This window comes from Perca fluviatilis, chromosome 8 (assembly GCF_010015445.1).
Source record: "Perca fluviatilis chromosome 8, GENO_Pfluv_1.0, whole genome shotgun sequence".
Taxonomy (NCBI): Eukaryota; Metazoa; Chordata; class Actinopteri; order Perciformes; family Percidae; genus Perca; species Perca fluviatilis.
Window position 1 is genome coordinate 18699310 of NC_053119.1, and position 27678 is coordinate 18726987.

Here is a 27678-nt window from a genome sequence, read left to right on the forward strand (position 1 = left end):
TTTCAGGACAGTCAGTTTATTGAACAGCAAATTGTGACAGGGAATATTTTGTTTGTTTTTTTCGATTGCATTGTCATACATTTCTAGGACAAACTGTGTCATTCACCACACATATTCATAGTGATCACTGATCACCCTCTCTGCCACGGAGAGAGAGAGACTTTGTAGATGGACAGTGGGGTGAGGGTCCTTGTTTAAAAGTGCTATAATGCACAATTCCTCTTGGAGGAAGACAACAGAGGCTGTGAAGAGACCCCAGAAGGTCCCCGCTTGCATCATACGTTGTGTTTTTTTCTTCTAGTGTGTGTCTATGTGTGGCTTCTATTTATTGCATATCAGTGAGCTGGTTCATGAATTTTTTTCAGTGAATGTGTAAAGCACAAATCTTTAGATTAAAATGTAATAAACTCTTCACTATAATTATAATACATCTCATAATATCTAAGATACATTCTTATATCTGATTCATTTAGAATATGTAGGCGATATACATTTTGTGGATAACTGCTGATTGGTGACATAGTGGACACCTCTCTTATAATAAGTCGCCTCAGCCCTATGGATCAAGTTTTACAGACAGATAAACTTACAAGACTGAAAAGTTCATCTCAATTGACATCTCTACTGCAATAAATCAGACTCTAATCCATTCCTGCAAAAGCAGCACATGGATTTCCAAGGACTTTGTCTGAGTATATTCAAAGTGGGCCATGTGGTCTCTTGTGCCTAATAATCCTTTGTGCTTTCTTTGATGGTATACACTCTAAGTTATACATTTGGTGTTTTAGAGCTCCTCAGCATTTACCTGCTGCCCCGGCTGTGGATGCTGGGGAGAGTAGATGACAGAGGAGTGTGACGGATAGAAGGAAAGAGGGGAGAGAGCATGGGTCTGACAATCAAAGAGAAAAATACCGCAGTGTCACACTAACAACTACACATCAACTACAGCACTACACAATCAGACAGACAGACACACACACACGCACATACATAACCAAATGCACAAGGTCAGTGAAAATTCACAGCTCAGTAAAACAAAATGACTTGCACAACATTTTCAAGATTCAAACAAAGAAACAGATTTAAAGAAAATCTGAAAACAATGAGGGCAGGGTGAAGGTGGGTGGGGAGGTTAAAAAATCATAACAATAATCTCAACAACACAAATATAGGCATTATGATCACAATAACAGCATATATGAGATGAACTGGCAATCGGAATGTTGAAAAACTACAACAGTAATTTATAAAGACTAGCTCATACGAGTCAACTTTTCGCCATTTTCCTGTGGCTCAGCTGACATCTGTCAACATGGCTGGAGGTGCCAGTCCATGTCTAGCAGTTCTGTTGTCCCTCCCTGACCTATGGCTTTCAGTTAACACATTGACAAAGCTGAGATTCACCAGCATGTGATTCAGTAGGCACAGCCTTGGTCATTAGTGCCATCAATGTCATATTGCAGCTACCTCATGAATGAAGCACCATTCAAGAAGACAGATGTTAGATTTACAGTCTGATGTCAGCAGGCCCTTATTGGCCTTGCCCAGGCTGTATTTCACTTTCAGAACTGTTTTAGTAGTGCCAGAGGTCATTCACTTAAAACTAACAACATCTATACCATCATTATATAATGCTCTGTTTGGTCCTGGTTGATAAAACTGTAGAAACAGGACATAGGTTAGGTTGACCCAACTTAACAAAGGGCTCAGGAGAAATGGCACCTCCAAAAAAAACATCCGACTGTAGATCTACACTAGTGTTACCCTTTGCATACAGTAAAAAAACCACCATCAATATGCTGCATTTAAGTTCAACTGATGCTTGTTGCATCAAAACATGGTCCTTCATTTGATATGTCCACACCATCATAACATAAAATCACCACAATATGGATTGAGGGGGGAGCTGGAGAGGTAGGTGTGCAAATAAGCCATCACAAATTAGAAAACAAACAATAAATCCTAAAACATAAAGTTCATATCATCTGCATATGTACAATATAGTTAAGGTGGAAACTTTGACACAGAAAAAACAACACATACAAATATATAATGCTATACTGCCTATAAGGATTATCGATAAATAGATCTCACTCCCACAAATGATAATACATTGAAAAGTTGCATTGCGTATCTACAGTGCAACAGTACAATTGACAAGCTGCTTGAACAGTGGGAGCAAAGAAGGAATGTGATTGGATTATACACATCAAAGTCACCTTGATCTCCGGCGAGATAAACCAATGGCGGGGCTTCAGTGGTGTGATGCATAAACAAGATACGACGGGGCTGCTTTCCCTAGCAGCTTAAAGCAAACAAAACCTCTAAAGCAAACAAGCCGAGATGTTTGGTAAAAATCATAGAACACTGAAAACACATTGGTTTCATTTTCTGATAAAGAAAGGTTTATCACTAGCTCTTTGGGTCCTGCCACTGAATTCAAGTTTGGACAAAGAATTTAAATTAAGTGTGTAACTCATCTGTAAACAATAATAATTATGTCGGGATCTAAGGGGTTTGCACTACTCCAGCTATGGTCTTAATGGCTCCACAATGGATGACTGTACTCATGAAGCCTCAGCATGCGATGTCTGACCGTTTGTCAGCATAATTACTAAATATCTACTAATAATCTGGCATTCTATTAAAATTGCTTTCAACCCATTTAGTGTTCACGGCTAAAGCTTTCATCTGAAATCACAATGAATCCAACAGGGCAGAAAACCACTGCCGCTCTGCTCTCTGTGGACTGAAAAAATTTAAAGCGCACAGCACTTTTGGCCACAATCCAATCAGTGATGTCACAGCAGGTGTTTTCCATCATCCCTCCAAGGCAAAACCGCTGCTGTGACATCACTGATTGGGGTGTGGCCACAACTACAACATGCTTGACAGTTTCGACCCATAGAAAGTTTAAAAAATTGTGTACATGTAGATTGGTCGTGCATAATGCCCAAATGTTGCACACTGTCTCTTTGGTCTAGAGTGTAACTGTGAAACAGGAGATATCTTTATCGCTGAGGCAAAACAGTCGAACCATTGTGGTAGCACTAAATATCAGATGGAACCCGATCTACTTAAAAAGCCAAGGCAATCAAAGTCTGCTCGGAGCTGAATGGCTGAGTTCATTACAACCACTTACAGGAAGGGATGTGGCTTCTCAGGAAAGATCATAGGGAGTGTGCTGGTATCACATCAACACATTCCCTGGGTCTTTGTCTGAAACAGAGGCATACTGTATATTTTGCTCTATTTCTAAATATACTATCTTTTAAGACATACGGTCTGAGGGAATTCTTTGAATAGCATTTTAGTAAATATCCTCTTCTTCGAATGTTCTCAAATATCTTTCTAAGTAAAGTATGTGCATTTAATTTAGCTAGTTATGGTGTGTCATTTTCAATAGATCACTTAATTAGTATAGTGTAGGGCTTGCAGAAGTGCAGCGAACCAAGGGCAGTACATCTACTTTGAAAATTCGACAATCATATTAAAAAATGCATTAAAATGCTGTAATTATAAAGCAATATTCCTTTAAAACTTTGATTGATATTTGCGGCTTCATTTCCAGAGAGCTAGCTCAGCATGCCTACTGGATTGTTGTGTGCCACCATAGGCAGCTTGGCAAACAAAGGCTCCCTCATAAACTGTTTTCACATTCAACACAACAAATTAAAAAGTAAAATGTAATGATCGGTCATACTCTGACCCATTGAATATTTCTTTTAGAATGAGATGAATCCTCACGCAATTGGTATGCTGCCTTGTGGGAGGGAAAGGCAGAAAGTATGTGCTTCTTAGTTGTCTTTTTTAGGCAAGAAGCTAAGGAGATATTCAGCCACACCCAGGAAGTAGATCACCTGGGCGATGCCAAACAGAGGTGCAATGACCAAGGCTCGACAGTAGGCTCCCTTCAGGAAAGCCGATGGACCCTCGTTACGCATGATTTTCCTAGAGAGCACATAAAAGCTAATTATTAAAAGTGAAACATACAGCCAGCATTATTTATGTGCCAGTAGGTGTTGGTGGTGTCTTATTTCTATTTAAATTTATGTTTCTTAATAATCTGTTGTATTGTTTGTTGGTTCTGCTGTTTTCATTGTTTTTTTGTCAAATGTGTGATAATGCACTTTAAATCCATTTGACTTGACTATACACAGACACAGCATCACACATGCTGCAGCAGTATGTAAAGACATAATGAGGTCACCTGATACAGTCAGTCACTCCACTGTACGTGTCTTCTGTGCTCCCTCGGTTCAGCGACTGCAGTCTAGTCTTTATCACTGCAACACACAGAGCTCAGGTGAATATTTAACATCAACTAACACATTGCTGTAACAATGTTCACAGTCCCACTGCTCACCATCGACAGGGTTGACAGCAACAGCCGCTGTGCTTCCCGCAAGGCAGCCTGATATAAACGACACGTAGAAAGGAGCAGGCCCATCTACGCCTCTTTTACCCAGATTGTTCAGGTTGGCAAAAAGGGGGAAATAGATGATGGAGAAAGGAACATCCCTACAAAAAAAATACAGACGATCACAGTAAGTGTGTGAAGTTCAGTGCAGTCGGTTGGTAAACTAGTTGCCGGATCTGTTTTACCTGAGCAATGTGGCACCAAGGCCCTTATACAGCCCAGCAATGCCCTTTTCCCTAAATAATTCTCTGGTGAGCTGCATGGCTGTTGGGGACTTGGTCTCCACAGTCCCTGCTGCCACCATCTCTGGCATCATCTTCCTCTGAGCCGCTATGGAACATAAGAAACACAACATTAATAACAGAAAAAGCTACATATAAAGCTACTCGAAACACACAATGCTCAGAACAGGTATGTGGGCAGACATTTTGATTTATAACAGTAAGAAGAAACCACAATAAAGCTGTTGTAATCTATGACATGACCACATGAGGCCACTATTTCTCCATTTTATACCCTACACTTCACTTTTTGCTAAAACAGCCATCTGGATTTAATTTCCTCTTACCAATTCGTCCAGCATCTTGGAGCTGGATTTTCAGCATCTCCATAGGAGTTGTAACAATAACCTGCAACAAAACAAAATAAAGGTGTCAGGTATAGTGTCAACATAGGCACACAGTGAACAACGATTGATTAGTATCGTTGTGTCAGGCAAAACATGTGTCCAGTGTAGATCTACTGGCATCCATTTGCTATATGTCAGCTCTCGTTTTCTTCTGTAATCCACACAGTAGTAACTAGTTAACTGGATTAAGGGTGAGATGGCCACGTTCTCAAACGCAATCTTAATCCAAAGTCTGCTACAGTTAATCTAATCACGTTCCTTGGACTTGAAGCCTTTGGCCTCATTGACAAGGCATTTCCCTCTGACTCAATCACTCAGTGCACATGGCCAAGAAGAACTCTAACAACGTCTTATATGATCACTCAAATCGTTCGCTGACAGGACAACATTTTAGTGATTAGAAATAATTCATGAAAATGGAACACAGATAACAGGGGCAATCTACAGAGACAAACTGTGAGCATGTTTCTGCAACCTCCTACCTCCTCTCATTTAAACATGCTCGTGGCTAATTCTAGATGCAAGCAGTGATAAATGAGGCGATGGCTGAGGCCCAGTGGTGTGTATGTCAGATGACACTGGCAGTGCTAAAGGCAGCAGTTCCAGATGGAGAACAGGAGGATGCAATTAAAGCAGCACCTCACTCACTCACTCACCTGGCATGTACCTGCCCCGCACCCAGCCAGCATCTCTTTGAGCAGAGTGAGTTTTCTGAAAGAAAGAAAAAAAGACCATAAAAAGCAAGATCAGACAAAAGCAAGCACTAGACTGACAGTGTGAGAGCCAGACAACTTTATAACTCGAAAAAGGAGTTGTCACCACCTCCTGTGGTGATGATAATCTTTGTCTTCTATATCAACATGTCAGGCACAAGGGCAGATTAATAATTCACAAGGTGAGCGGCTGGGCCAGACAAGTCAATCATTCATCAGCTTGCATGTTTGTCACCATAGTGATGGAGATAGATGCCCCAGAAACCTTGAGGTTTTTCATGGGGGACAATGGGTGGGTGACTGACTTCAACACCAGATGATGGTTGCTAATGTTTGGCATGTGGTACCACTGTGTGCTAATTTTAACGTGAGTTCAGAAAGGGCTTCTGTTGACACACATACAAGCAATTCTGTATTTTTAAACCAGACAGTTAACGATCCACCGTGAAATACTCGATGCCTAAGAAGAGACGACAGAACGGTGAAAGATTAACTAGAGCCTCAGTGAGAATGCTGACAGCTAATGTGTCAGGTTACATGTTAGTAAACACGCCAGTTAATCACACTGATTAATGAGGGGAGCGGGTATGTGTCAGTCAGCCTGTTAGCACTTTCATGCCTCACCCATCCTTGGAGAGGTGATGCCTGAAGAAGTCGTTGGCAGCCAATTTGATGGCTTTCTCTGGCGTGACTAGTGTTAAGTTCACCGCTGCTCCTGGGGGGATAAAAAGGACAGAGAGCAAGAAAGAGAGAGAAGAAAAAGAGAAAACAAAGAAGGGTGAGAGAGAGAACGAGAGAGTATTTGCTATATGTAGCCTCACTATGAAGCTGAAAGTAATCAGAGCCCTGTGCTACCTAACAGCTTTTGAATTTTTTACACTTCAGTGAGCTAACAAATTTTTCACAAACATTTAAAACTAATAAGAACTTACCTCGGTACATCCCAAAATACCCCTCTGACCGGATGGTCTTAATAAGGCAATCTGACCTGAAACACACAAACACAACAGTTACCTAGGAATCTTATGACAAGCTGGGTGATGCTGCTGATTAGCACCGACTATAACCTAGCAATATGTTTATATGTTCATATGCAAAAGTCAAATACAGAAATAGCATACATGCTGGTGTAAAGGCGACATCCATTTTGCTGGTTTTGCAAGCGAGTTTTGGCCAGGTCAATGGGAAACACACAGGTCACTCCAATTAGGCCAGCGATCCCCCCATTGATCAATTTGGCAGGCAAACTGAACAAGAGATAAAAATATGAAATACAAAAGGGTCAATAGATGAAAACAAGGCCACAGTGCTGCTATATTTGTAGTCGTTCAACATTCCACCCTACCTGATCTGTTTGTCAGCCATTTATCTAAAGCCCTGTCTGGTCAAAGTGTCAATCTGTCAGTTAGCTAGTCACTCAGGGGTCGGTTTATTACACCAGCGTGTTGCTGTCCAAGTGGGATTATGTAGCCTGATTGTGTTTTGTCCACTTCTCTCGCTTGCAGTTGTTGTTAGTTCAAGTAGGGGGATATCTGCAAAGAAACAGAAAATGTCACATTAAACACTCACAACAAGTGGCTGTTAACAGAAACCTTCCAACAAAATAGAGGATCAATACATTTCAAAAGTTAAAATGCAGCAATGTTGCCTTCACAAACATTACAACATAGACTTGCTTTTAGTAACAAGCTGTTATGCCACCTAAAATAAATTGTTTTCAAGACTGGTCCAGATCCCTACACGGACCTCGGACAAAAAAATGTGGCAGAGATACACGTTTGGCTCTATAACTCCATTTCTTCCTAGATTTTTATGTGCGAAAAATCACGATTTATCGTAAACCTACTTTTTCTAACTCCTCCTAGACCGTGCAACCGAGTGGCACGAAACTTGGTAGGTAGCATCTCCAGACCGACCTGACAAAAATTTATCGAAAGAATTTTTATCAAATTTTTATAAAAACTGTGCAAATTACGCACGACCAAATTTGTGTAGCTAGCTACAAAAACACCAACTTTATTATGACCCTCTGGGGCTCCACTCCAAATTTTACAAAGATTGGCCACAAAGGGACGCTAAAAGTCCCAAAAGTTTATATCTCATTAAAGGCTCATCCGATTTTTAAGGATTTAAATTTCTAGGGCCACTCCTTAGGCCACCCCTACAGTGTGGTACTGATTCGTCAAAGTGGGCGTGGCCTATGGTACCCAGGTTTGGATTCACCACTTACACTAATTTGAGCAACTTCAAATTTACAGTGTAGATGTAGAATGGTTCAAGAACCTCACATATCAAATATTACACATATGGACCACTAGGTGGCTCTATAATAACGTCAAACGTGTTTTTGCATATAACTCCCACATTTCACATAGCATATTAGAAAACCTTACATTCACATGTTCCTGGAATCAAGCTGAATCACAGGATATAGGCCACGCCCATTTCCGCTAACAAGTTTTTTCGCAATATCGCGCAATGTGCAAAACCAACTTTTTCAAAATCCTCCTAGGCCGTGCGACCGATCTCCACAAAACCTGGTACATAACATCCTCCAGATGGACGTGACAAAAAGTTATCAAAAGAATTTTGCTACGTTAAAGTATGCACAATTTACAATCAAACTAATTTTCGTAGCTAGCCACAAAATACGAACTTTAACATATCTTGGCCAAATTAATAGGTTTATTGTTCGACAACCCACTCCGAGCCTCTGTACCAAATTTTGTGAAGATCGGCCATTAGGGGGCGCTATAATGAACGTAGACGAGTTTTGGCAAATAAGTCAATGCATTTAAATGAGAAATTTGCAATAGCAATATCTCTGCAGTAAATGCTATCATCACAAAACTTGAGATTATTGTTCTACGTGCCACTCTGCGGCTCTATACCAGATTTGGTGATGATCTGCCTTAAGGAGGCGCTATAATTGAGGTAAAAATGCTTGGACTTTTACTCAACGAATGGGAAATTTTCTATTGCATTTCACTACAGACTTTGGAGCTCGCACTTAGTGAAATTTCCTGACTTTTGCCTCGCCACCGTCGTGCTTTGGGTTCTCCTTTCGCGGGCTCCACTATCGTGGGTTCTGCTTTCGTGGGCTCCGCGGGCTCATCAGGGGCGACTCGCGCCGGGGAGGCTTGGACCCCGTCATAACTGCTTGCAGTTCTAGTTATTATTATTATTATTATTATTATTATTATTATTATTATTATTATGTGAGATGGAAGTGCTAGCGTGGGGTGTCAAGGTGAAGCCTAAAAAATGGGTTCTCAAAGTACTGCGAAAGATTGGCAGTAACCCACTGTAAAAAGACATCAAATTACCAAGAAATTACCTAAGCACTGACAGAAACTGAGAATATGTCCAACACTAAGCTGTTTAGATTTAAAAATGCATCTTTTCCAACCATTTCAGCCTTCCATTCACACAAAAACACTTGCTTGGTATTTTATTGTATAAGGGGAAAGCAGGTTTTACAAAATGGTAATGTAAGCCTCCCCAGTGAGAGTCAGGGGCTGTATGGCAGTAAGAAGAACTTTCTGACTCTACTCCCAGGTGTGCTGTAAAACAAACCAAATACAGCCCTCAGGTGGGGTGGCAGGTCAACAGTATTAAGTCTTGGCCTGACTGACTAACAACACACAGATAAAATGCTCACAGTATTGCTCTAGTTGGGCAATGGAAACTAAGCACAGTTAAAACTAGCGACTCATAATACACCACAGATGAATGTAAGAGCAGCCTCAACACATCTATAATAGAAACCAGCACAAGACACATTTCTATAGTTAACCACTGTGCAGCATAATTAGGCAACATTGTTGACAACCCCTTAAAAATAGAGCTTTAGCAATCAATGTGGAGGGATTACTTTGTGTTAAAACAAATCTCTCATCGTTGGAACATCTGTGGATCTTGCGTGTCCTTCAAGCTGGTGTTTTATGCATGAGCTCTCTCATCGTGACACTCAATCCATACTGTACAGGGAAAGCTCTGTCCTCTGAGCAAACAGAGGAAATAAAAAAAGAGGAAATATGTCTAATGTGACCAATATGCTCCATATTTTAGGTATAGAATGCCCTCAGTGTGAAAGGATGCTTCCCATTTCCCCTCTCATTCTCTCCACCCCCTTCATCCACCAATCCCAACCTGCCTCTGCGTGTGCAACCCACCTCCTCCTCTCTCCTCCTCACCGGCCCTCCCCCATCATTTCCCTCAGTCACGAGTCATGACTCACAAACACAGCTTTTCCATCTCAGATCTTTGCTGACTTGTGGGTTTCTTTGTGAAGTGCATCTGCACTCATATGACACTAATGTCACTAATTCCTCAGATTCAGTTTCAGAGAGATTGCACAACATGGGTGGATGTTTAGGTTTTCGAAAACTGTTTCTGGTCATGAATGCAGCTGTGGTCTGATGTATTTAGTTTGGATGGGGACTTGAGGCCCCCGCCGGCAGCTCCAGAGGTGGAGTAGGGAGGAGGAGAGGGGGTTTCAGAGCAGGTCAGCGAGCCGCCTCTCTGGTCTCTGTTGGCTGGCTGTCCTCCTCTGCTTCACAACCCTCTCTCATCGACCTTACCCTTTTCTCACCCAGCTGTGATACGGAGCCCACCTTTTCACTTTAAGTACGCTACTTTTGTTTCCCTATTTCCTTTTCACTGCCTTCCTCCTGAACTCCACATTCAGCACACTGACTCTCTTCAAACAATAATCCACAGAAGAATATGTTCTGTTAGTAATAGGACTGAGGAGACAATGTATTGGTGGTGAAGAGCACTGCAGTCTTACATAAGTCACCTATCAAACCGATGTCTATCATGCTTGCGGTTTTACTCATGCACTTCAGTTCATCTACACCACACAACTGTGTCTGCATCAGGACATTTACTTGACCCACAGTCATAGCTTGGCTGTACTGTCTCTTGTCATGACAATTGGAGTCTGTACGGAAACAACTAGCCTCAGTGTGCAGAGTCCACAGCACAGTGGTATCACTCATCAACAAAATCTCTGAGGAATTCCTTTCTTTCTCACAGCAGGAAAAAATAAATAACAAACGGTCAGGTAACTGAAATGGAACTGGTATTTCTAGCCACATCACTACACCACTTTAAAGGCTGCAAAGGATTGCAAGGTCATTTTTGCACAATTCACTACACGATTAAAGAGGAAAGTTACTTCAAGACAAAAAATATATTTAAAATGACTGAACACTTCTTTATCAAACACACAAGTGACTTCTCTTCTCTCTTAAACACACATACACATATTCACAAAGAGGACAAATTTAGAGTTTTCACCTCCAGAGCAGATAAGCATTTATAAGTAAACAATAGACAAGGTGATTGTGCAACTTTCCTGCCATGCAGAACCTTGAACTTAACAACTTAACTCAGCCAGCCATTGGACGCACTTGATTAAAGAGGTAGTGGAGAGTTCAGGCAGAGATTGAGACAGATAACAGCTCAGTTTTTGACCCTTGTTCATCATTTCAAATTGAACAATGAGGCAATAAACACAGCTTTACTGACAGGACGATACTGAAACTATATGTTGAACTTTGTCAGTAAAGTAGCAAGCAATCTTCTTTTGCTACAAGTTAGGATATTAAATTCCTAAAAAACTAGAAAAAAATGTATTTAATTACAAGTTCATAGACCAATGCTTACAGTATATCAAGTGAAATGCTTATAGGTATTGTGTTCAACGATCCAGTTCATGCAATCCTACAAAGGAGAGGCAGAGGGTGTGTCAGCATACAGATTTATATACTATTTATGAATGACACCACATGAGTATATGAAGTGCAATAATGTAATATAATAATGTATCAAACACAGGGACAATGAATATAAATAGGATACTCGATTTCTCAAGTCAATGACCTGAAAAGTGAGCTGATTAATATCTAGTGAAGGTATTATGTAGTTGAGGTGGTAATATGTAGAAGAATACAATGAATAAAATATTCATAAGACATGCTCTTAAATCTTTCTGGAATTAGTTTCAGTATAACTTAACGAGATTAAGCCCTTCATGTGCATGTTTTGACAATTAACACTTATACTGGGATGGTAGCTGGTAACAACTGGTAACGGTAACATTTCATGTAACCTTTTTCTACTTTAATTAATTTTCTAAAATGTTCGACCATTAGAGGCATAGTTAAATATAAGAAGTGAAGGAGGCATGTATCTACTCTGTTCATAAAAGGAAGATAACCTTTTCTTTCTAAAAAATACAAAATTGTATATTGGAATTGCATTAAAAAGCTGACAATAACGGATCAGTCCTAGTATAGTCTATATCGACGACGATTCATTTAGGGGATTGCTTCAGTGCCGCTGGAAGATCTACCGGATGTCCCTAATTTTCAGCTTTCTTTGTGTTGGCATTCTAAACTCTAGGGGTGGGAAAAATAAATAAAATAAAAATTTAAAATAAATAAATTTATAAAATAAATTTTGTATATACACATAATCTAATAAGACATACATAAAATAATTAGGCAAAACACATATAGGCTGTTCATCTACTTTATCACATTTCATCTGACCACCTCATGTTTCATGTTCTAAGAAGCCAATTATCCACCTTTAAACATGACTGAGCCTCTGACATGGAAGATTACTGTGAGAGAAGGTGACTTTCCCAAGCATGTTTAAGGCTTAAGCATGGAATGACTACAAAACAAAAACCTCAGTAGAAAAAACATTTCATTAAAACTTGTGTGTGACAAATATGGCAAAATCTAAGCTTTGTCTGGGAAGTGATTAGCAAACTCTGAGTAGCAAACTCAGATTTATATGTATATTTTTTTAAATCACGCATCATGGAAATGTACATAAAAAATTTGTTGCATCGAGATGCATCGATAATCGGTTTAGAATCGAATCGTTGGCCTCTGAATCGGAATCGAATCGTGAGGTGCCAAGAGATTCCCACCCCTACTAAACTCTGGTGTATTTATGAGGACTATGACTAACTGCTCCTCAGATCTCTGCAGGGTAAATCCAGACAGCTAGCTAGATCTGTCCAATCTGAGTTTTCTGTTGTGCGACTAAAACAACTTCAAGACAACAAGTTCCTTCCCGAGGCTATTTTGTAGAGGCGCCGTAATTGCTTCCGGCCGCTTAGCGCCGCCAAAGACTATTGTGATTGGTTTAAAGAAATGCCAATAAACCAGAGCACGTTTTTCTCGTATCCCAGAATGCTGTGTGGACTAGCCAGACCCTCCTCCGCAGCGCTGTGGAGGTAGGTCTAGCAAAACGAGACTAGTCCTATGAATAGGAAATTAGGTCGGTGGGTGCAAAGTACACATGTAGCTAGCTGTTTCGACTAATCTGCTCTAAGGCATGTCTCAATCACAAAAGACTTACAAAAAGATAAATATAAACCTGCATGATACTAAAAATCTGGAGACAAAGCAATGGCAGTTAATTTCCAATGCAAAACTCAATGCAAAATATATTCCTCTTATTCAAATCAACCAGAGAAAAATTTACCTTATCCATTACAGGTCCATGGCGTCCTCAAGTGCGAAACAGAGCAAAGGTCTGCCTGACTAAATGACAATCCGTTTGTTGAATATTACGAGAGGAAGTGAGCTACACTACACTACAGTGACAAAGCACTGTGGTAGTCAGCAGTCAGCACTCCTCTCACGTGACTGTGGCTGGTCAAAAAGACAGTAAAACAAAGGAAAATCACACAGCCCCTTCCTCATTATCTTAGAGTAGGCTGTTGTTACGAGTCCATCTGTCTCACATGTACTGGTATGATTAATGCACTGTGAGCTCTAAGCCAGCTGTACTGAAGATCTGTTTCAGATGTAAGCGTGTTCCTGCAATCCTCTATCAAATGTCCAAGTACTTCTCTGAGCTGCAAGAGCACAAAATCTAAGAGGCCAGATCTAATACACAACTCAATCCGTCCACTTTTACATCCCTTCTGGAGACACTATTTAATAACTGTATATACATTTGTTGGAATACCGTATATAAGTCTACAGCACAGCTATGGGCTGGTATTATATGACTTACATCCAGCTTTATATTGCCCTTGTGTATGTGTTGCTTCAGTTATTTCTAAAAGGATTGGGTTTGAAATAGTTGTCTGCACTGACAGCTGTATGTCTACTGTTTAACAACAAACAAACCTGACGGCTGCTGCCGTGCTGTTAGCATGCTTTCTTTTTTTTTAAATAATGGTTTATGAGATGCAGTCTATTTTTGGATGTCTACAGCACTGCGGAAACAAGGAATGAAAATTGTGGTGTCGCAGATAAATCTGATTACTATTCCCTCTTCCCTACAGCATCAGGATTATAAACCTAATTCCTATTTATGAAAGCTCTTGCAATCTCCATTTACAACCAATGGAGTGTGGGTTATGATCTGGGCACAGCAATGCATTTCCACTACAGGTGCTCTACATATTGCAGCCAATAAACCTGCAGTTATGCATTTTTGTAATCACCTGCTGTAGATCAGAAATAACAAGCTGGGTTAGACTTTCAAGAAGCACAAAATTCACTTCAGTGCAGAGAGGTGGTGTAGTGTTTAGTCCCTAGTCTGACAGCAGATATCTCTGGTGGCCCAGTTTCTAAATTCACCTGGGGCATCTCCTCTGTTTTGCCTCCCTCTCAGCTTTCCTACAGCATTGATAGGAACATAATGATACCACTGTGAGTGGACCTTCCTGAGAAAGAATGCTAAATGCAGCATTGAAGCATCTGATTACAGTTAGCAGATTACTGTAAGGCCTTGAATGGCCTGAAGGAGTGTAACTTTCACACAGGAGCACAGCATCTTCCAACAGCACAGCTACACTTCATTTCCATTCAGTGACCATAAAGAGTGGCATTTAGTCCTTGCCACTGGGATTTTAGCATACTTATAGGAAATGCGATGCGGGTGTAGTCCTGCATGCTAATTAAATTCATATTTAACCCAATAATATGTTTTTACTGAATTACAGTAAAGTGATATTTTTAGTATTGCAGTCAAAAAACAGGTACAACAGTTCCATTGGAAAACACAGGATGTCATCCTACACCCAAGAATGGCTCACCTCATCAATTATTTCAAGGCTGCAGGAGTGCCTTATTACACTTCTTGGCCTCATCATAACCTAACCAATACACTGGGAAAAAGGTTGCTTATTTAAAAAAAAAGAAAAGAAAATGCATTACTCCTTGACATCTTGCTCAGCAGTTAAATGTTCCCTTCTGTGAGGCGTTCAAGGTCTCAGCAGAGAGGAGGGGGTCACTAGAAATAGCCTCCAGCAGGTAAGATATTCAGCATAAATATATAAAAATAAAGAAATTATTTAATTAAAATGATCTTTCTTTCCCTCCTTGCATCCTCATCTGTCCTAAGAAATCACAGTATGTTTATGTTTAGTTAGCTAGCTGTAGTCTGCCTGTCAGAGGCGGTCAGAGGTGAGTAGCTTCACTTTTCTCTACCAATGAAAAAGGAGGTGGGTACAGCTGAAGTGGTTTACCCTCCACTACCAACATGATAAATTACACCCTCACTACTCAGCGGAAGCAGGCAGAAGGCAGCCGCCGGGGTCCCTTGCAGGTCCGGGAGAAATTCAGTAAGGAACTGGTCCGGTTGCTGTGTGGTAACATCCAAAAAACAAGAACATACTAACATTTCCATAGAAACTGACAATTATAATAAATAACCATTACAAATGTCACCAACGGCTCGTCGGTTTTGTTAAAATATGACAAAACATATTGAACGGCATATTAACGACCCGATCCGTTATTCATTCGTGATTTATAACGGTCACAGTCATAAGCGTTGTATCTTGCATTTTCTCCGTCTATCGGCCTACCGCTTACGTTACGTTAGCTACATATTTATACCCACCATATGTAACGTTAGAAAATATGCTAGGCTTGCCACATAACGGAAAATGGTTTGCTGCGTCTCACAACGAAGCGGCAACACATAACGTTACAATCACAATACTAGCAAGCTTTTCATCTCCATTTAAAAAAAAAAAAAGACATTTAACGTTAGCTAGTTTAATATACCGCCTTCACGTTATTCCCAGGTAAAATGTATACGGCTTGAAGCCAATTCAAGACACATTTTCTGAAGGAGACACCCGCCACGATTCACAACAAGACTTTAACTGCATCCCGTTATCTACATACCACACATAGAGCCGTTTCCGTTCTCTCCCGGTGTGGTTGTAGTAGTAGGAAATCAAAGCTTTTACACTCTGTATCTTTGGCTGACAGACCGACAATAGTTAACCTAACGTTACCGGTGTTACTAGCATTTGAGTCCAGTGGAGGGAGGTAGAGGAGGTGGGAGTGAGAGCAGGGAAGGAGGGGGGAGCAACCGGGGCTGACGATGGAGTAGGACTCGGATAAAAGAAACAGAAAAGGGATTCAAAAAGGGGTCCTCTAGTGGTATGTAGTAGAAGTACAGATATGTTTTATTTGCAATAAAGGTAGAGGGTGGGGGGTGGGGGCCAGCGTCATCGTGACGAACTCAACCCCATGACCTTGAACACTAAAATAGAAAAAAGGGCTGCAGCGGAGATATTGGGGACGATGTGCAGTATGCAGCTAAAAGTCAAAACAAACAATGACTCACTACAGGACTCAGCATTAAGTTTAAAAAACAGCTGACACATTTATTTACATAAGAGTTTACTAGAGATAAAAAAAAAAATAGTGGACATTCATATACATTTGTTTAAATCTAATATCCTGATATGTGCTGAAGGTATCTGGTTTCTAGGTAACTAAAGGCACACAATGAAGAAGGTTAATTAGCCATAAAACATTGCCTCCTTTTGTAGTCCAGGCCTCCATAGTCCAACAGCTCCCAGTGTTTGCTTTGCCTCTTAACTCTGTCACTGTCTTAACTCTGTCCCAAACAGATTTCAAAAAAATGAAATTGATTAAGAAATGTTTGCATAGTCAAACATCTGACTTACTTAGTTAAATTTATGACACTAGGTTAAAAAAAACAAAAACTTTCTAAGCCAAGCTTTTGACTTTTAGTGCATTCCATTTACCTCACAACTTGAATGACGTCACAACCGAGTTGACTGCGTTCCATTAAAACAAGTCGGATCACTGTAGGGTTTGCTCTATCCAGGTTAGCCATAGTTAGCAATACCAGTTTAAACAACGCACTAGGCTGTTTTTTGTGCATACAAACAGCTTAAAGGAACACGCCGCCTTATTGGGACTTTAGCTTACCGTATCCCCCAGAGTTAGATAAGTCCATACATACCCTTCTCATCTCCGTGCGTGTCGTAACTCTGTCTGACGCGTCCACCGCTAGCCTCGCTTAGCACTGATGCTGGAGGTAACCGGCTCCATCTAGCCTACTTCTCCCAATATGTGACAATAACGCCAACATTTTCCTATTTACATGTTGTGATTTGTATAGTCACAGCGTGTACAAATAACAAGGTCACATGAGACACAGCCATCTTCGAACCGTATACATACTGGGAACTATATTCTCAGAAGGTAAAGCACTGCTACTTCTGCTACTGGGTTAGTGTTAGGGTTGATGAGAAGGGTATGTATGGACTTATCTAACTCATGGGGGATATGGTGAATAAGCTAAAGTCCCAATAAGTCGGCGTGTTCCTTTAACAACATGTCCACATGTTGACGTTGGATAGTACTGTGTTTAAGACTGATTTAATGATACACAAATAAGACAGAAGTGCTAATAAACTGTACATTACTACAGCTTTCACTACTGTTGACACACGGAGCAGCCATGTTGGATTTCGATGTCGGCTTGCTCGGGGTATTGTGAGGTCCGACTTCCTAACCTGGAAATCCGACTTCAGGGGGAGTGTTTCCGACTTTGAACTCGGAAATTCCAACTTCCGAGTACAGATGGAATGCACCATTAATAGGCCAACCTTTTCACAATTATGACATACTCAGTCAAAATGGTAATGAGTAATGTCATTACTTTGTAATTATGACATACCAAGTAAAAAATATTTGATATTAAGTAACAAATTGTGACTTATTGTATTTATATCATATATCATTTTTCATCACTGTTCTTTTCCTGGCAGAAATGGGCCTCCATAGTGTTGTCTTGCATACTGAGACAGTAAAAAAATAAAAATAAAAGGCCAGTGGAAAGAACCAGCCTCAGGCCATCATCTTCATGCAGTTCATCCATTTCCCCAGTCTTCTGTAAGTCTTCTGAAAGGTGTCGCCAGCTGTTAACTGGCTACCATGATTGTGTTAAGATAGATTTTTTGTACTCCAGGACAGTTGTTTAGACAGCAGGATGAGATGATGGGGGCACATTGTAAACAAACAGGTTACTCAAGTGTAAGTCAGCCATCTGCACCCAGCGTGGGTTCATCTACTGCTGTGTTTCACAGAGGGAGGAGCTCTCTGCTTCCAGGCCCACTCTCTTTAGTGACTCGGAGTACTTTCTCCTTCCTATGTTGACAATGTCCTCGATCTCATCTGCCAGGTCTCTCCTGCCGCTCTCGATCATAGCGGCCACCAGCCTTGACGCTGCTCCTGGTCCTGCATTCCTCTGTCCCCGGGCCCAGTGGAACAGCATGTCCAGCACCAAGGCTCCCAGGTTGTCCCTGGTGAGGAGAGCAGAAAATATGCAAGAGATTTTACATCGGCTACACTTTAGTCCATGTGTGGTATTAGAATCTTCATGCAGTTGGAAGATGAACCATGTATAAACTATTAGGTTTTGGCTATGCATCACCTTGTTTCCAAAGGACAACATTTATTGGACAACTTCCATCAAATACACATCAATAAAATGACATGTGAATGAATTCCTATTTAAAAACTTCACAGAAAACCATCTACACAACATGTATGTATGATTTTACATATTGCATTTTTCTTCCACCTCCAGGATGCGTCACCAGAGGGTTTTTTTAGCATGAGGAGCAGGGGGAGGGACAGATGAGCATCAGTCTGTGTGTAATCTCCTGCAGTGTCCCAGATGGCTTAGTGATGGCTGACAGTGCAGATTAAAACAATCAAAATCCTCTATCATTTCTCTCCCCCTGCGGTTTTCCTTCACTCACATTACATCTCTCCAATTCCCTCTTGTTCCCTTAGAGGCTTTGGTTGTGCTAACACGCGTTTGTGCACGCATTGGTTACGTCATTCACTCATGTAGAGATGCTTTAAACAGAAAATGTACATTTTTATCTAAAGCTCTCTTTTAAGTTTAACAAAAATCTAGACTAAACAGGTCAGGTTGATATGGAATTTTGATTATGTTCCCATTATAACTGAGCTCTGCTTTCATATGAATGTGTAACTTACCTCTTAAATTGTAAACATTTAAGAATTGTTCAAACACCCACTTTTTTTTACTGGGTAATAGGCTATAAGATACAGTTCAAATTAGGGCTGGGCAATATATCAATATTATATTGATATCGTTTTCTCCATATCGCCCAGCCCTAGTACAAATGCAAATATTTTATACTTGCCCTGATGAAGGCCTCAATGGCCAAAACACATTGCCTTATTTTAATGATTTAGCCAAGCAATTTAATATAGGCTTTTTAGACTTTACCCTCCTTGAGTGCTTCAATGTCCTTAAACCTTTAAACACTTTTTTTTAAATTTATTTCCCAAATAAACCAAAAATTTCTGAATTTGTAGTGTGACATGTTGACAGTGTAGTGTCAGAGTCTTGGCCTTAAAATAAACATATAACTGTACTGAAATTAGATCTCAAAACCACATATGTAGGTACGTATATGATGGCTTGTAAAAACAATTACCAAATCAGTAAATGTTGAGTTTAGTTATGGAGTTTTGGCTGAACAAGACGCAGTTAGGCCAATCCTACCTGTACTTGAACTGGATGCGGTCCAACTCCTGGTAGCTTAAGCCAAGATTGATGCCAATAACACGCCAGTCTTGTCCTATCTGAAGTGAGATGGACAGCAGGTTGGCTTCTGTCAGGTAGCCGCTCTCAGGGTCACCCAGGTTCAGAGGGGGATACTGAAGCTCTTCCATGATGAAATTATTTTCTGAGTTCAGAGCCTATGAAAAAAAAACAGAGAGGAGATAATATGTAGAGTGTTTCCCTCAAGGTTATATTGTAGGTAGCAGCTAACATTATTTTGTTGCTTTATTTGGAAGAAATAAGCATCTAGTTTAGATGCTAAATAATAATAATGTGCAGATATTTTTTATTTCTATATACGCATATTCTAATATAAGTATGAGACAAAATGCACAACAGGTTCATACAAATTCATATACTATCCAGAAATGCAAAACTACGTTATCATATGAAATAAGGAAAAAAAACTGTCACTTAAACTGACAGGAAGTCTTAGTGGTAAAGTTGCCAGCCACTGGCTGTCAGGTCCTTTCCTCTTTCTCGCCACTTCCTCTGGTAGATTGCTGGGAATCTCCCCTCTATAAAAAGACACCTGTAACAGAGGTACAAAACATATTTTCAAGATGTTGTCCAAACAATGCAGACAGACTGATAGATGGGACAAAATAACAACTGCATTTCTAACTGGCACTGAGTGGAGCAGCTGTAGTGAACTGGTACACATTACAGAGTGACCACAAAGGTAGAAACATCCATACAATGTAATACAATAAATACTACCAAGTAAGTATTACCTTACATAAAATGTTATTTAGAGTCTGGACATGCAGCGCGCTTGCATAAGCCCAAGACTGTGTTCACAGTGGAGGCATGCAACAAAAACAAAGTTTTTTTCATAAATTCAAGGCAAAACTCGGTAAGTAAATTATAAACAAACGGTCAGTTTGAGGGTGAAATATTCCTTTAAGATTTGATCGAGTTATGACTCTGAGAATGTCTATCTAATGTCTATTACAGAATATATCCTGCAATTTCCCAATGCCTAAAATGCCACCTCCCCCTGTAATGCTAATCCTGTCCGATAGGGGATTTAGCGTAAAATGTAATGTATGGTATCTAGATGAGTGATATGTACAATCTGTTACTTATTGTTTGTCATAATATAATGTATGTGAGTTCATTCAGTCCTTGCACCAGGTATAAGGCTATGTAATGTGGAAATGTAAGATTTACAGTGACTGTTATTATACAGTATGTGTGCAAACAGAAAAAAACAGCAGAAATCCCTATATCCAGTAACTGCACTTTCTCACTCTCTGTTGAATATGATGTCTCTTACTTGTCCCCTCACTGGCCCCTTCTGACCCTGAGCTGGACAGATGTACACTTCCTTCAGATTCTTCAGGCTGGAGTAAAACTCAAAACACAGTCTTCCCGCCACACAATCTGGTCTCTCTGGAGAGAAAAAAAAAACAGGAAAATATTGTCTCAAGAAGACTTCTTACAAATAGTTGTTCCAAGACAATCATTCCACAAGAGCACATCATAAGACCCTGGAAGGAAAGGGAAGAGAAGTTTTTGTTTATTAAAGACAGAGGGCTAGATTTATCAAGCCGTTTGCGCCTGTTTCCAGGCGCTAATTGGTCGCAAAGACGGACGTAACCGATGCGGGCTATTTACAAACAGGGCGCACTTGGGTAAAATCGCAGATTGTCTGCCACATGAGCGAGAAGAGCCAAGTTGCGCTTTCAATATGCGTTCGTGGGAGGGTCGTGGGGAAAGTGGGAGTTCCACCCAAAAAGGTGGGAAGATAAGCGCAAAGTGCACCTAATTATATATTCCGTGGTATTTACAAAGACTGTCAGTAAGAGCGCGCCTCTATTCTGCGGGGGAAATTCTCCGCCTCTTTAAACCAGCCGCAGTCGAGTTTCCTCGTAGATCTTTATGCCGCTGGTGAAATGGCAACAGCAATTTGAGCAAGACGAAGACATAGGCTGAAAATATTTTTAACAGAAGAATCACACTTTGTCAGTGAACACAACATAATTTAGCGTTACAGATCAAGCAGACATGCAATATTAGAGTTACTGGAAGAAATCAAAGATGAAATTGAATCTCCCACTCAGCGTTCACATCCCATTCCACCAGTTGTTAAACTCCTCCCTACATTACAAATATTGGCATCAGGATCATTTCAAACAGTCCTAGCATCAGCAGTGGGAATATCGCAGTCTGCACTCAGCCATATCATAGCACCAGTACCGCTTTGCTACAGCGCAATTTACGGTCTAGTGGGCGGAGAAAGACGCTGATTGCCTGATGGGTGTCAGGGTTGATAAATACTACGCAAACTGTGGAAGCATAGCGTGCGCTATTACCGAACTCGCATAAACGGACGCAGCGCAAACTGCGCTAGTGTTAGTAAATCTAGCCCAGAGCCTCAAAGAGGAATTCTAACCTGTGCTGACGTCTAAGCCCCTTTCAAAGCCAGCAAAGAACTGCTCTCCTTCCAGCAGGTCACACAGGTCTGAAGGCTGAGGTCCGTCATATTGCTCTGACAAAGACTGCACTCTGCTTTCCACCTGGGCAGGAAGCATCACAATCATGGTTCAGAATTTATGCATATAACTGTTTTGATGTCATGATGAAATAATTTTGCCTCACACAGTGTCGAGGCTGAGAGACAAGGGCTGACATACAGACTGTCCTTGGTGTAAGTAATGTAGATCTATTAAACTAGAAGAAGTATTTTACTGCTGGAAACAGGGTCTTTTCATGAGACTGGGCTGTCTATGCAGTAGAATGGCACAAACATTTTTGAACAAGCTACATGGCCAAAGAAAACGGAGAAAAAGGGGCTGTGGTATTCCCTTTCGCTTAAAATGTCAAAAACTAAGACTACCAGAATGCACCGTGCCACACTGGACCAATAAACGCTCCCGCTGGTGGGTGGTGTAATGCGAGCATGTCACAGAATCAATATTGCGGCCGCCATGTAACAAACGATTGAAACTTACAGTTAAAACGGTAAGCTTAAATATGTTTCTGAAAACATTTTAACACGAGAAATAGGCAATGCAGTAACAGAATCTTGGATTATATTTGATCAGCGCTACATAGTTTTACTGAGTTTTTTCAGCCAACGTTTTTGCAATACAGGAAACAGTATGGTGCCAAATTCCTGTTCACAAACTCGTATTACAAACTTGTATTACAGCCAAAATATGATTCTGAAAACATTTTAGGCCAGAAGTAGGCAATACAGTGACATATTTGATCAGCACTGCCTAGTTTTACAGTTAAATCTGAGTTTGTGAGGGGCGGCTCTCTCTCTTGATCCGGTTCTATATTCTTTGTGTCGGTATGCGGAAGTACAATCTGTAGTTTGATCAACAGCCCTAGGGCCATCAAAAAGCTGCAGAACGACGCTTGTGAGTAAGTAGATCTTGGCGCTGGTGAGATAAAGAGAATTTCAGTGTATGTCATTTACACACACCACCAACATTATTACGATACAAAGTTGGTTGAAAAAAGGGAAAAGTATCTCTTTAAAGCACAGAGAGAAGAATTACCAACCTTGGTAGCAGGTAAACACTGTAGCATAACTTGTGAAGGATCAGTCTTCCTCTGGAGGACGAGGAACTGAACTCTAAACTGTTTTAGCCTTTGATAGACCTTCCTGACCACCCCACTAACACAGCGTGTAGTGGTGTACCACAGCCAGTACCTGTGATGGCACACACAAAGCTGTGTTAATACAACGTAAATATATAAATCAAACATACATTAAGAGAATATATTAATAAAACTTACCAGGAGAAATGTGTGATGTAGAAAATTGCATACAAATGGGTGATGGAGAGAGACACTTGCGATGTGATGTCAGTCCAGGTTTGGGCAGTGGGGTCTCCATGTAGCAGATGCAAACAGGACATATCAATTGAATGGCCTGCACAAGCACCAGACATGTTAATACATGCAAATACCGGTACAATCTGTTATAAACAAGTATGAGAATGAAGGCATATTCTACCTGTGACTCCAGCTGGCAGAGGTACCTGAACTTTAATAGGCTGCAGGAAATGTATGCTGGGGGTCTGGGAGAGGCAGATGAGGGGGCTAACTCTGGCCTGAGGATCACCACACAGTGCCTGTACCTCTGACACACACACCTGCAGCACCTACAGAAAAACAGACAAACTAAAGCCTTGCAAACCACAGATACCACAAACTGACATAGACTTTCATATAATGTAGTGCTACCTAGCCTACCTGTAAGGTTATAGTGCGAGACTGCACAGTGGAGTCTGGAGGGAAGTGGAGCTTAACTCCAGGGTCAGCGCTGGATACCAGCAGGGCTCCAGCTGGTGTAACAGAGCAACTGTCCTTTACTGGACTGGACACTGCGATAAACCAGGAGAACTGGCTCACAGAGCAGCAGGCCAGCTACAGGTACACCAACACTAATATTACAATTTGTACTACCAAGAAAAAAAGCACTACACAAATGTAATAAAATTATTTTAAAATTATTTTTATACTTTACCCTGGCTGGACGTCCACCAGGGTGGCTGCTATGGCTCTCGCTTCCTCTCCTCAGAATAGTGGGCAGAGTGCTCCATGTGTGCCCGTCAAACCTCTTCACCACCACCTCCCTTCTTTTTGACCGATGATATGGCACACACACCTCCACAGGCTGTAAGGATTTCAAAGTTGAAGCACATTTACATCATGCAAGCGTAGTAAAGAAAACAGGTGGAGAAACACAAAAGATTCTGTATATTTTCACAATGCTAATTTAAAGACAAAGTCAAGAACTTTAGTCCTGCACTTCCATAAAATTGAGGGACTTCTGAAACACAGATTTAATGATTAGATCAGAATATAGCGGGTTGAGATATCCTGACTTTTAGTCCCTATTGAGTCATGCTCGTAGACCATAAAAATAGTGGAGCAGCAATGACGTCACCCATTGGTATACTGACTGCCATTTTGAATCCTTGGACATCACCATCTTGGTTTTTTGAAACCGGATGTAACGATTTTTTACGAGAGGGTGGAGATAGGGAGGATGACGCGGCCAAGCCCATATTGTTTATGGTTGCAATGGCGCTATGCGTAGCTAAAAAAGTGGGAAAGTTGCCGATTTTTAACCCTTCTAAAACGAGTCATCTGGTGGAGATTTCCGGCAGGTAAACACGGACCTCTGGGTACTGGCACCTGTCTCTAAACCCAAACTTATATACCTCTGATGACATCACTGACTGAATCAGGGTTATTTTTGCAGGCTTGTCAAAGCTCTCTGATCTTTATGTATACAATCTGTGGAGTGTCCCAATAACAGATGTGTTACATAGAGAAATTAAGTTCAGTACCTTTAGAAATGTAATTCCATGAGGACGAAGTTCCAGTGGACGATTCAGCAAGATGTCGTGCTCTTCCAGCCACACCCACTTTCTTTCTGGCCTTTTCTCAGCCCACTTCAGCCTTGTGGTTGTCACCAGGCACCCCGGGGGGAACAGCAGCTCAGCCCCCCCTGGGAGAAACACATGACACCCAGTAGACGAAACACAGAAACTAAGGAGCAAAAGAAGCATGGCATCTTTAATCTTAATCTAGTCAGGAATGCCTTAATTGACAATATTAATGCAGATTGAGAAGACATTTCCATGCTGAGAATGACACTGTACCTGTGCTGATTAAATCCAAGGTGCAACTCTTGAATTTTCGTTTCTGCTTGATCTGGTGAGACAACAGAGATGCAACAGAGTGAATATGCTGACAGCAAATGTAAACACTGTCTCTAATTACCTATTTATTCTAAATACCTAATTATCTTATCAATCTAATAGTTAGCACAGATCAATTTAAAGCCCTTTTTATCTGCTCACCAGATGTAGGAGGGAGAGGAGGAGGGGTTGAGGGTTGTCCCAAAGGATTGTCACGCACATCTATTTTCAGTAGAGGCAGTTTGTTTAGGCAATGTGGGATTAGGCGGAGTTCATTGCTGTAGATGGCAAGCTCCCTGAGAGCGAGGAGGCAGCCTGGGCAACAAAGAAGACAACATGTATACCTTTTTTCATTGCTGTGTTCATGAATTTAACTACATTTTTTTTTTTACATTTTCTTTCCCTGACACACCCACTCACCCTTACAACCTTACCCATGCTCTCTGGTAGCTGCTTCAGTTTGTTGTGGGACAATTCCAGCTTAACAAGCGCCTCCAAAGAACCAATTTCATCAGGCAGCTGTTGAAGGAGGTTATGTGAAATATCCAGTGTCTGTAGTGCATTCAGCTGACCCAGACTTGGGGGAAGAACAACCAGCTTGTTCCCCAGGAGGGAGAGGTAGGTGAGGGAGGACAGCTGGCCTATATCAGGAGGCAAAGCTGAGAGGTGGTTGTGACAGAGGAGCAAAGAGGACAGCACAGGCAAGCTGAGAAGGCAGGATGGCAGACAGGAGAGCTGGTTGAAGGAGAGATCCAGGTGCACCAGATGAGAAAGGGAGGAAACAGATGCAGGCAAAGTGGTGAGGAGGCCAGACAGCGGGTCACCTTGTGAGTCATAAAAACAGTGTCCTTGAATTAGAAAGAAAAGTGAAGTTAGAAGCAGAAAGCAAAGCAAAGAAAACGACAAAGAATGACACCCATATTATAATGAATCAACACAGTACTTACTGTACTGCATCTACTTTTGTAGGTAAGAACCAAGGATACAATGAAACAAGGTGAATTAAGCCATTTAACCATCTATGCTAACAAGCAGCTGATACCACATCAAATTAATCGGAAAATTACCCCGAACAGCGAGTGAACGTAGCTCTGTCAGATGGGGTAGGACATCCAGTGCACCATCCAGGCCTGGTTTATCCTCAGAACCCAGTCTCAGGTACTGGAGGCCCCTTAGCTGCCCTGGGATGGACCCCCAAAGCAGAGGCAGTGCAGCTGCTCCTCCCTGGTACACATCCAGGGTTAGCCTTGTATCAGTCAACACAGCAGGGAGCTCCATAGAGGAAGGCAAGGGTGGAGTCAGAGACAAGACAGAGGAAGAGGAAGATGAGGATGAAGAACAAATGGCATGATGATGCGTGAAGAAGTAAGAGGAGAGACTTGACATAGAGGGACCACAGGTGTCGGTGAGGCTGGTGGGAGACACAGAGGGAGCATCCCTCTCTGGCTCAACAACTGTTGCTTGACCTTCAGACATCACACCACCTGATACCGTTAGTCCAGTCTCCCTCTCTGATTTCTTCTTATCCTGGCAAACAAGTTCTCTGCAGAGCCTCAGAGCTAAAAGATCCGTAGAAGGGTCTGTTACTCCACCTGTGGATGTTGTCCTTGATGGGTTACATGCAGGTGTCATTTCCACTTCTTCATCCTCCGACCTGCCTGCCTTCACAATCCAACTGGCTGCCTGGTCTCCATCCTCTTCATCAGTAGCTGCAACTTCGTCGCTGCTTCTATCCATTGAAGACACTGTTTATTACACTAGACAGCTAACTAGCCATCAGATCCCTACTAGTCCAATACTGGGCCGATGTTTTCCTTCTGCGTGATGTGTCTGTAACGTTACTCATCATGGTACTATTAGATTAGAGGTTCATTAAAGTCAGATAGAGCTAAAGGACTGCCATGAAAAACGAGGAATATTTTACTGGACATGTTTGCTGAATGTTAACTTAAGTTTATGTTACAGTAATGTTAGCGATTAGCTAGCTAACCACTGTTAACGTGAATGTTAGCTAAGCATTACATATCAGATGCCCTCTTATGTTCCGTTTCTAATGTTACTACTTAGCTACTAATGTAGTGTAATTTACTAAATAATGTGTAACATTTGTCCCCCGGGTCAGCCAGTTTCTCTCATGGATGGTCTCTCTGTAGTCTCTCGATCCATCCCTCTGCTTTCTTACTTCCTTATGTGCGACTGTTTTTAAAGAAAAGGGTTTGCGTCACAGTTGATCGTTCGTTTTCGTGTACATCATCCACCGACAGCCGACGGGAAGAGTCTAACCATATGTATCAAGTAAGGAGCCCCGACTCTCCGGTTGTCTAGGTGAGA

At 41.2% G+C, this 27678-nt stretch overlaps 2 protein-coding genes and 1 long non-coding RNA gene across 9 annotated transcripts; 1 reads left to right on the forward strand and 2 right to left on the reverse strand.

Annotated features, from left to right (window-relative positions):
* slc25a22a (solute carrier family 25 member 22a) lies at window positions 1-16136 on the reverse strand. Of its 6 annotated transcripts, XM_039807992.1 has the most exons (12): window positions 15937-16136; window positions 15304-15385; window positions 7107-7293; window positions 6883-7008; window positions 6694-6749; window positions 6386-6476; window positions 5705-5759; window positions 4989-5049; window positions 4606-4750; window positions 4367-4521; window positions 4211-4286; window positions 1-3951 (listed from the first exon to the last, which is right to left on the reverse strand). In XM_039807992.1, the coding sequence occupies exons 3-12, from the start codon at window positions 7124-7126 to the stop codon at window positions 3798-3800; spliced, it is 939 nt and encodes a 312-aa protein (XP_039663926.1). In that variant the 5' UTR covers window positions 7127-7293; window positions 15304-15385; window positions 15937-16136; the 3' UTR covers window positions 1-3797. The 6 variants fall into 6 exon arrangements, with proteins under 6 accessions (XP_039663926.1, XP_039663924.1, XP_039663929.1 ...); XM_039807990.1 differs by lacking the exon at window positions 15304-15385 and having other exon boundaries at window positions 15937-16135; XM_039807995.1 differs by lacking the exons at window positions 15304-15385; window positions 15937-16136 and adding an exon at window positions 14838-15287.
* LOC120563658 lies at window positions 16123-18835 on the forward strand. The gene is made up of 3 exons (XR_005639994.1): window positions 16123-16197; window positions 18257-18380; window positions 18665-18835. It is a non-coding gene; the product is annotated as an uncharacterized LOC120563658 (long non-coding RNA).
* Window positions 17723-27678, reverse strand: pidd1 (p53-induced death domain protein 1). Of its 2 annotated transcripts, none has more exons than XM_039807989.1 (15): window positions 26415-27678; window positions 25782-26171; window positions 25510-25662; window positions 25309-25360; window positions 24994-25195; window positions 24165-24314; window positions 23891-24064; window positions 23652-23799; window positions 23432-23567; window positions 23195-23345; window positions 22077-22200; window positions 20958-21073; window positions 20103-20210; window positions 19619-19815; window positions 17723-18377 (listed from the first exon to the last, which is right to left on the reverse strand). In XM_039807989.1, the coding sequence occupies exons 1-15, from the start codon at window positions 27082-27084 to the stop codon at window positions 18143-18145; spliced, it is 3006 nt and encodes a 1001-aa protein (XP_039663923.1). In that variant the 5' UTR covers window positions 27085-27678; the 3' UTR covers window positions 17723-18142. The 2 variants fall into 2 exon arrangements, with proteins under 2 accessions (XP_039663923.1, XP_039663922.1); XM_039807988.1 differs by having other exon boundaries at window positions 25782-26195; window positions 26415-27677.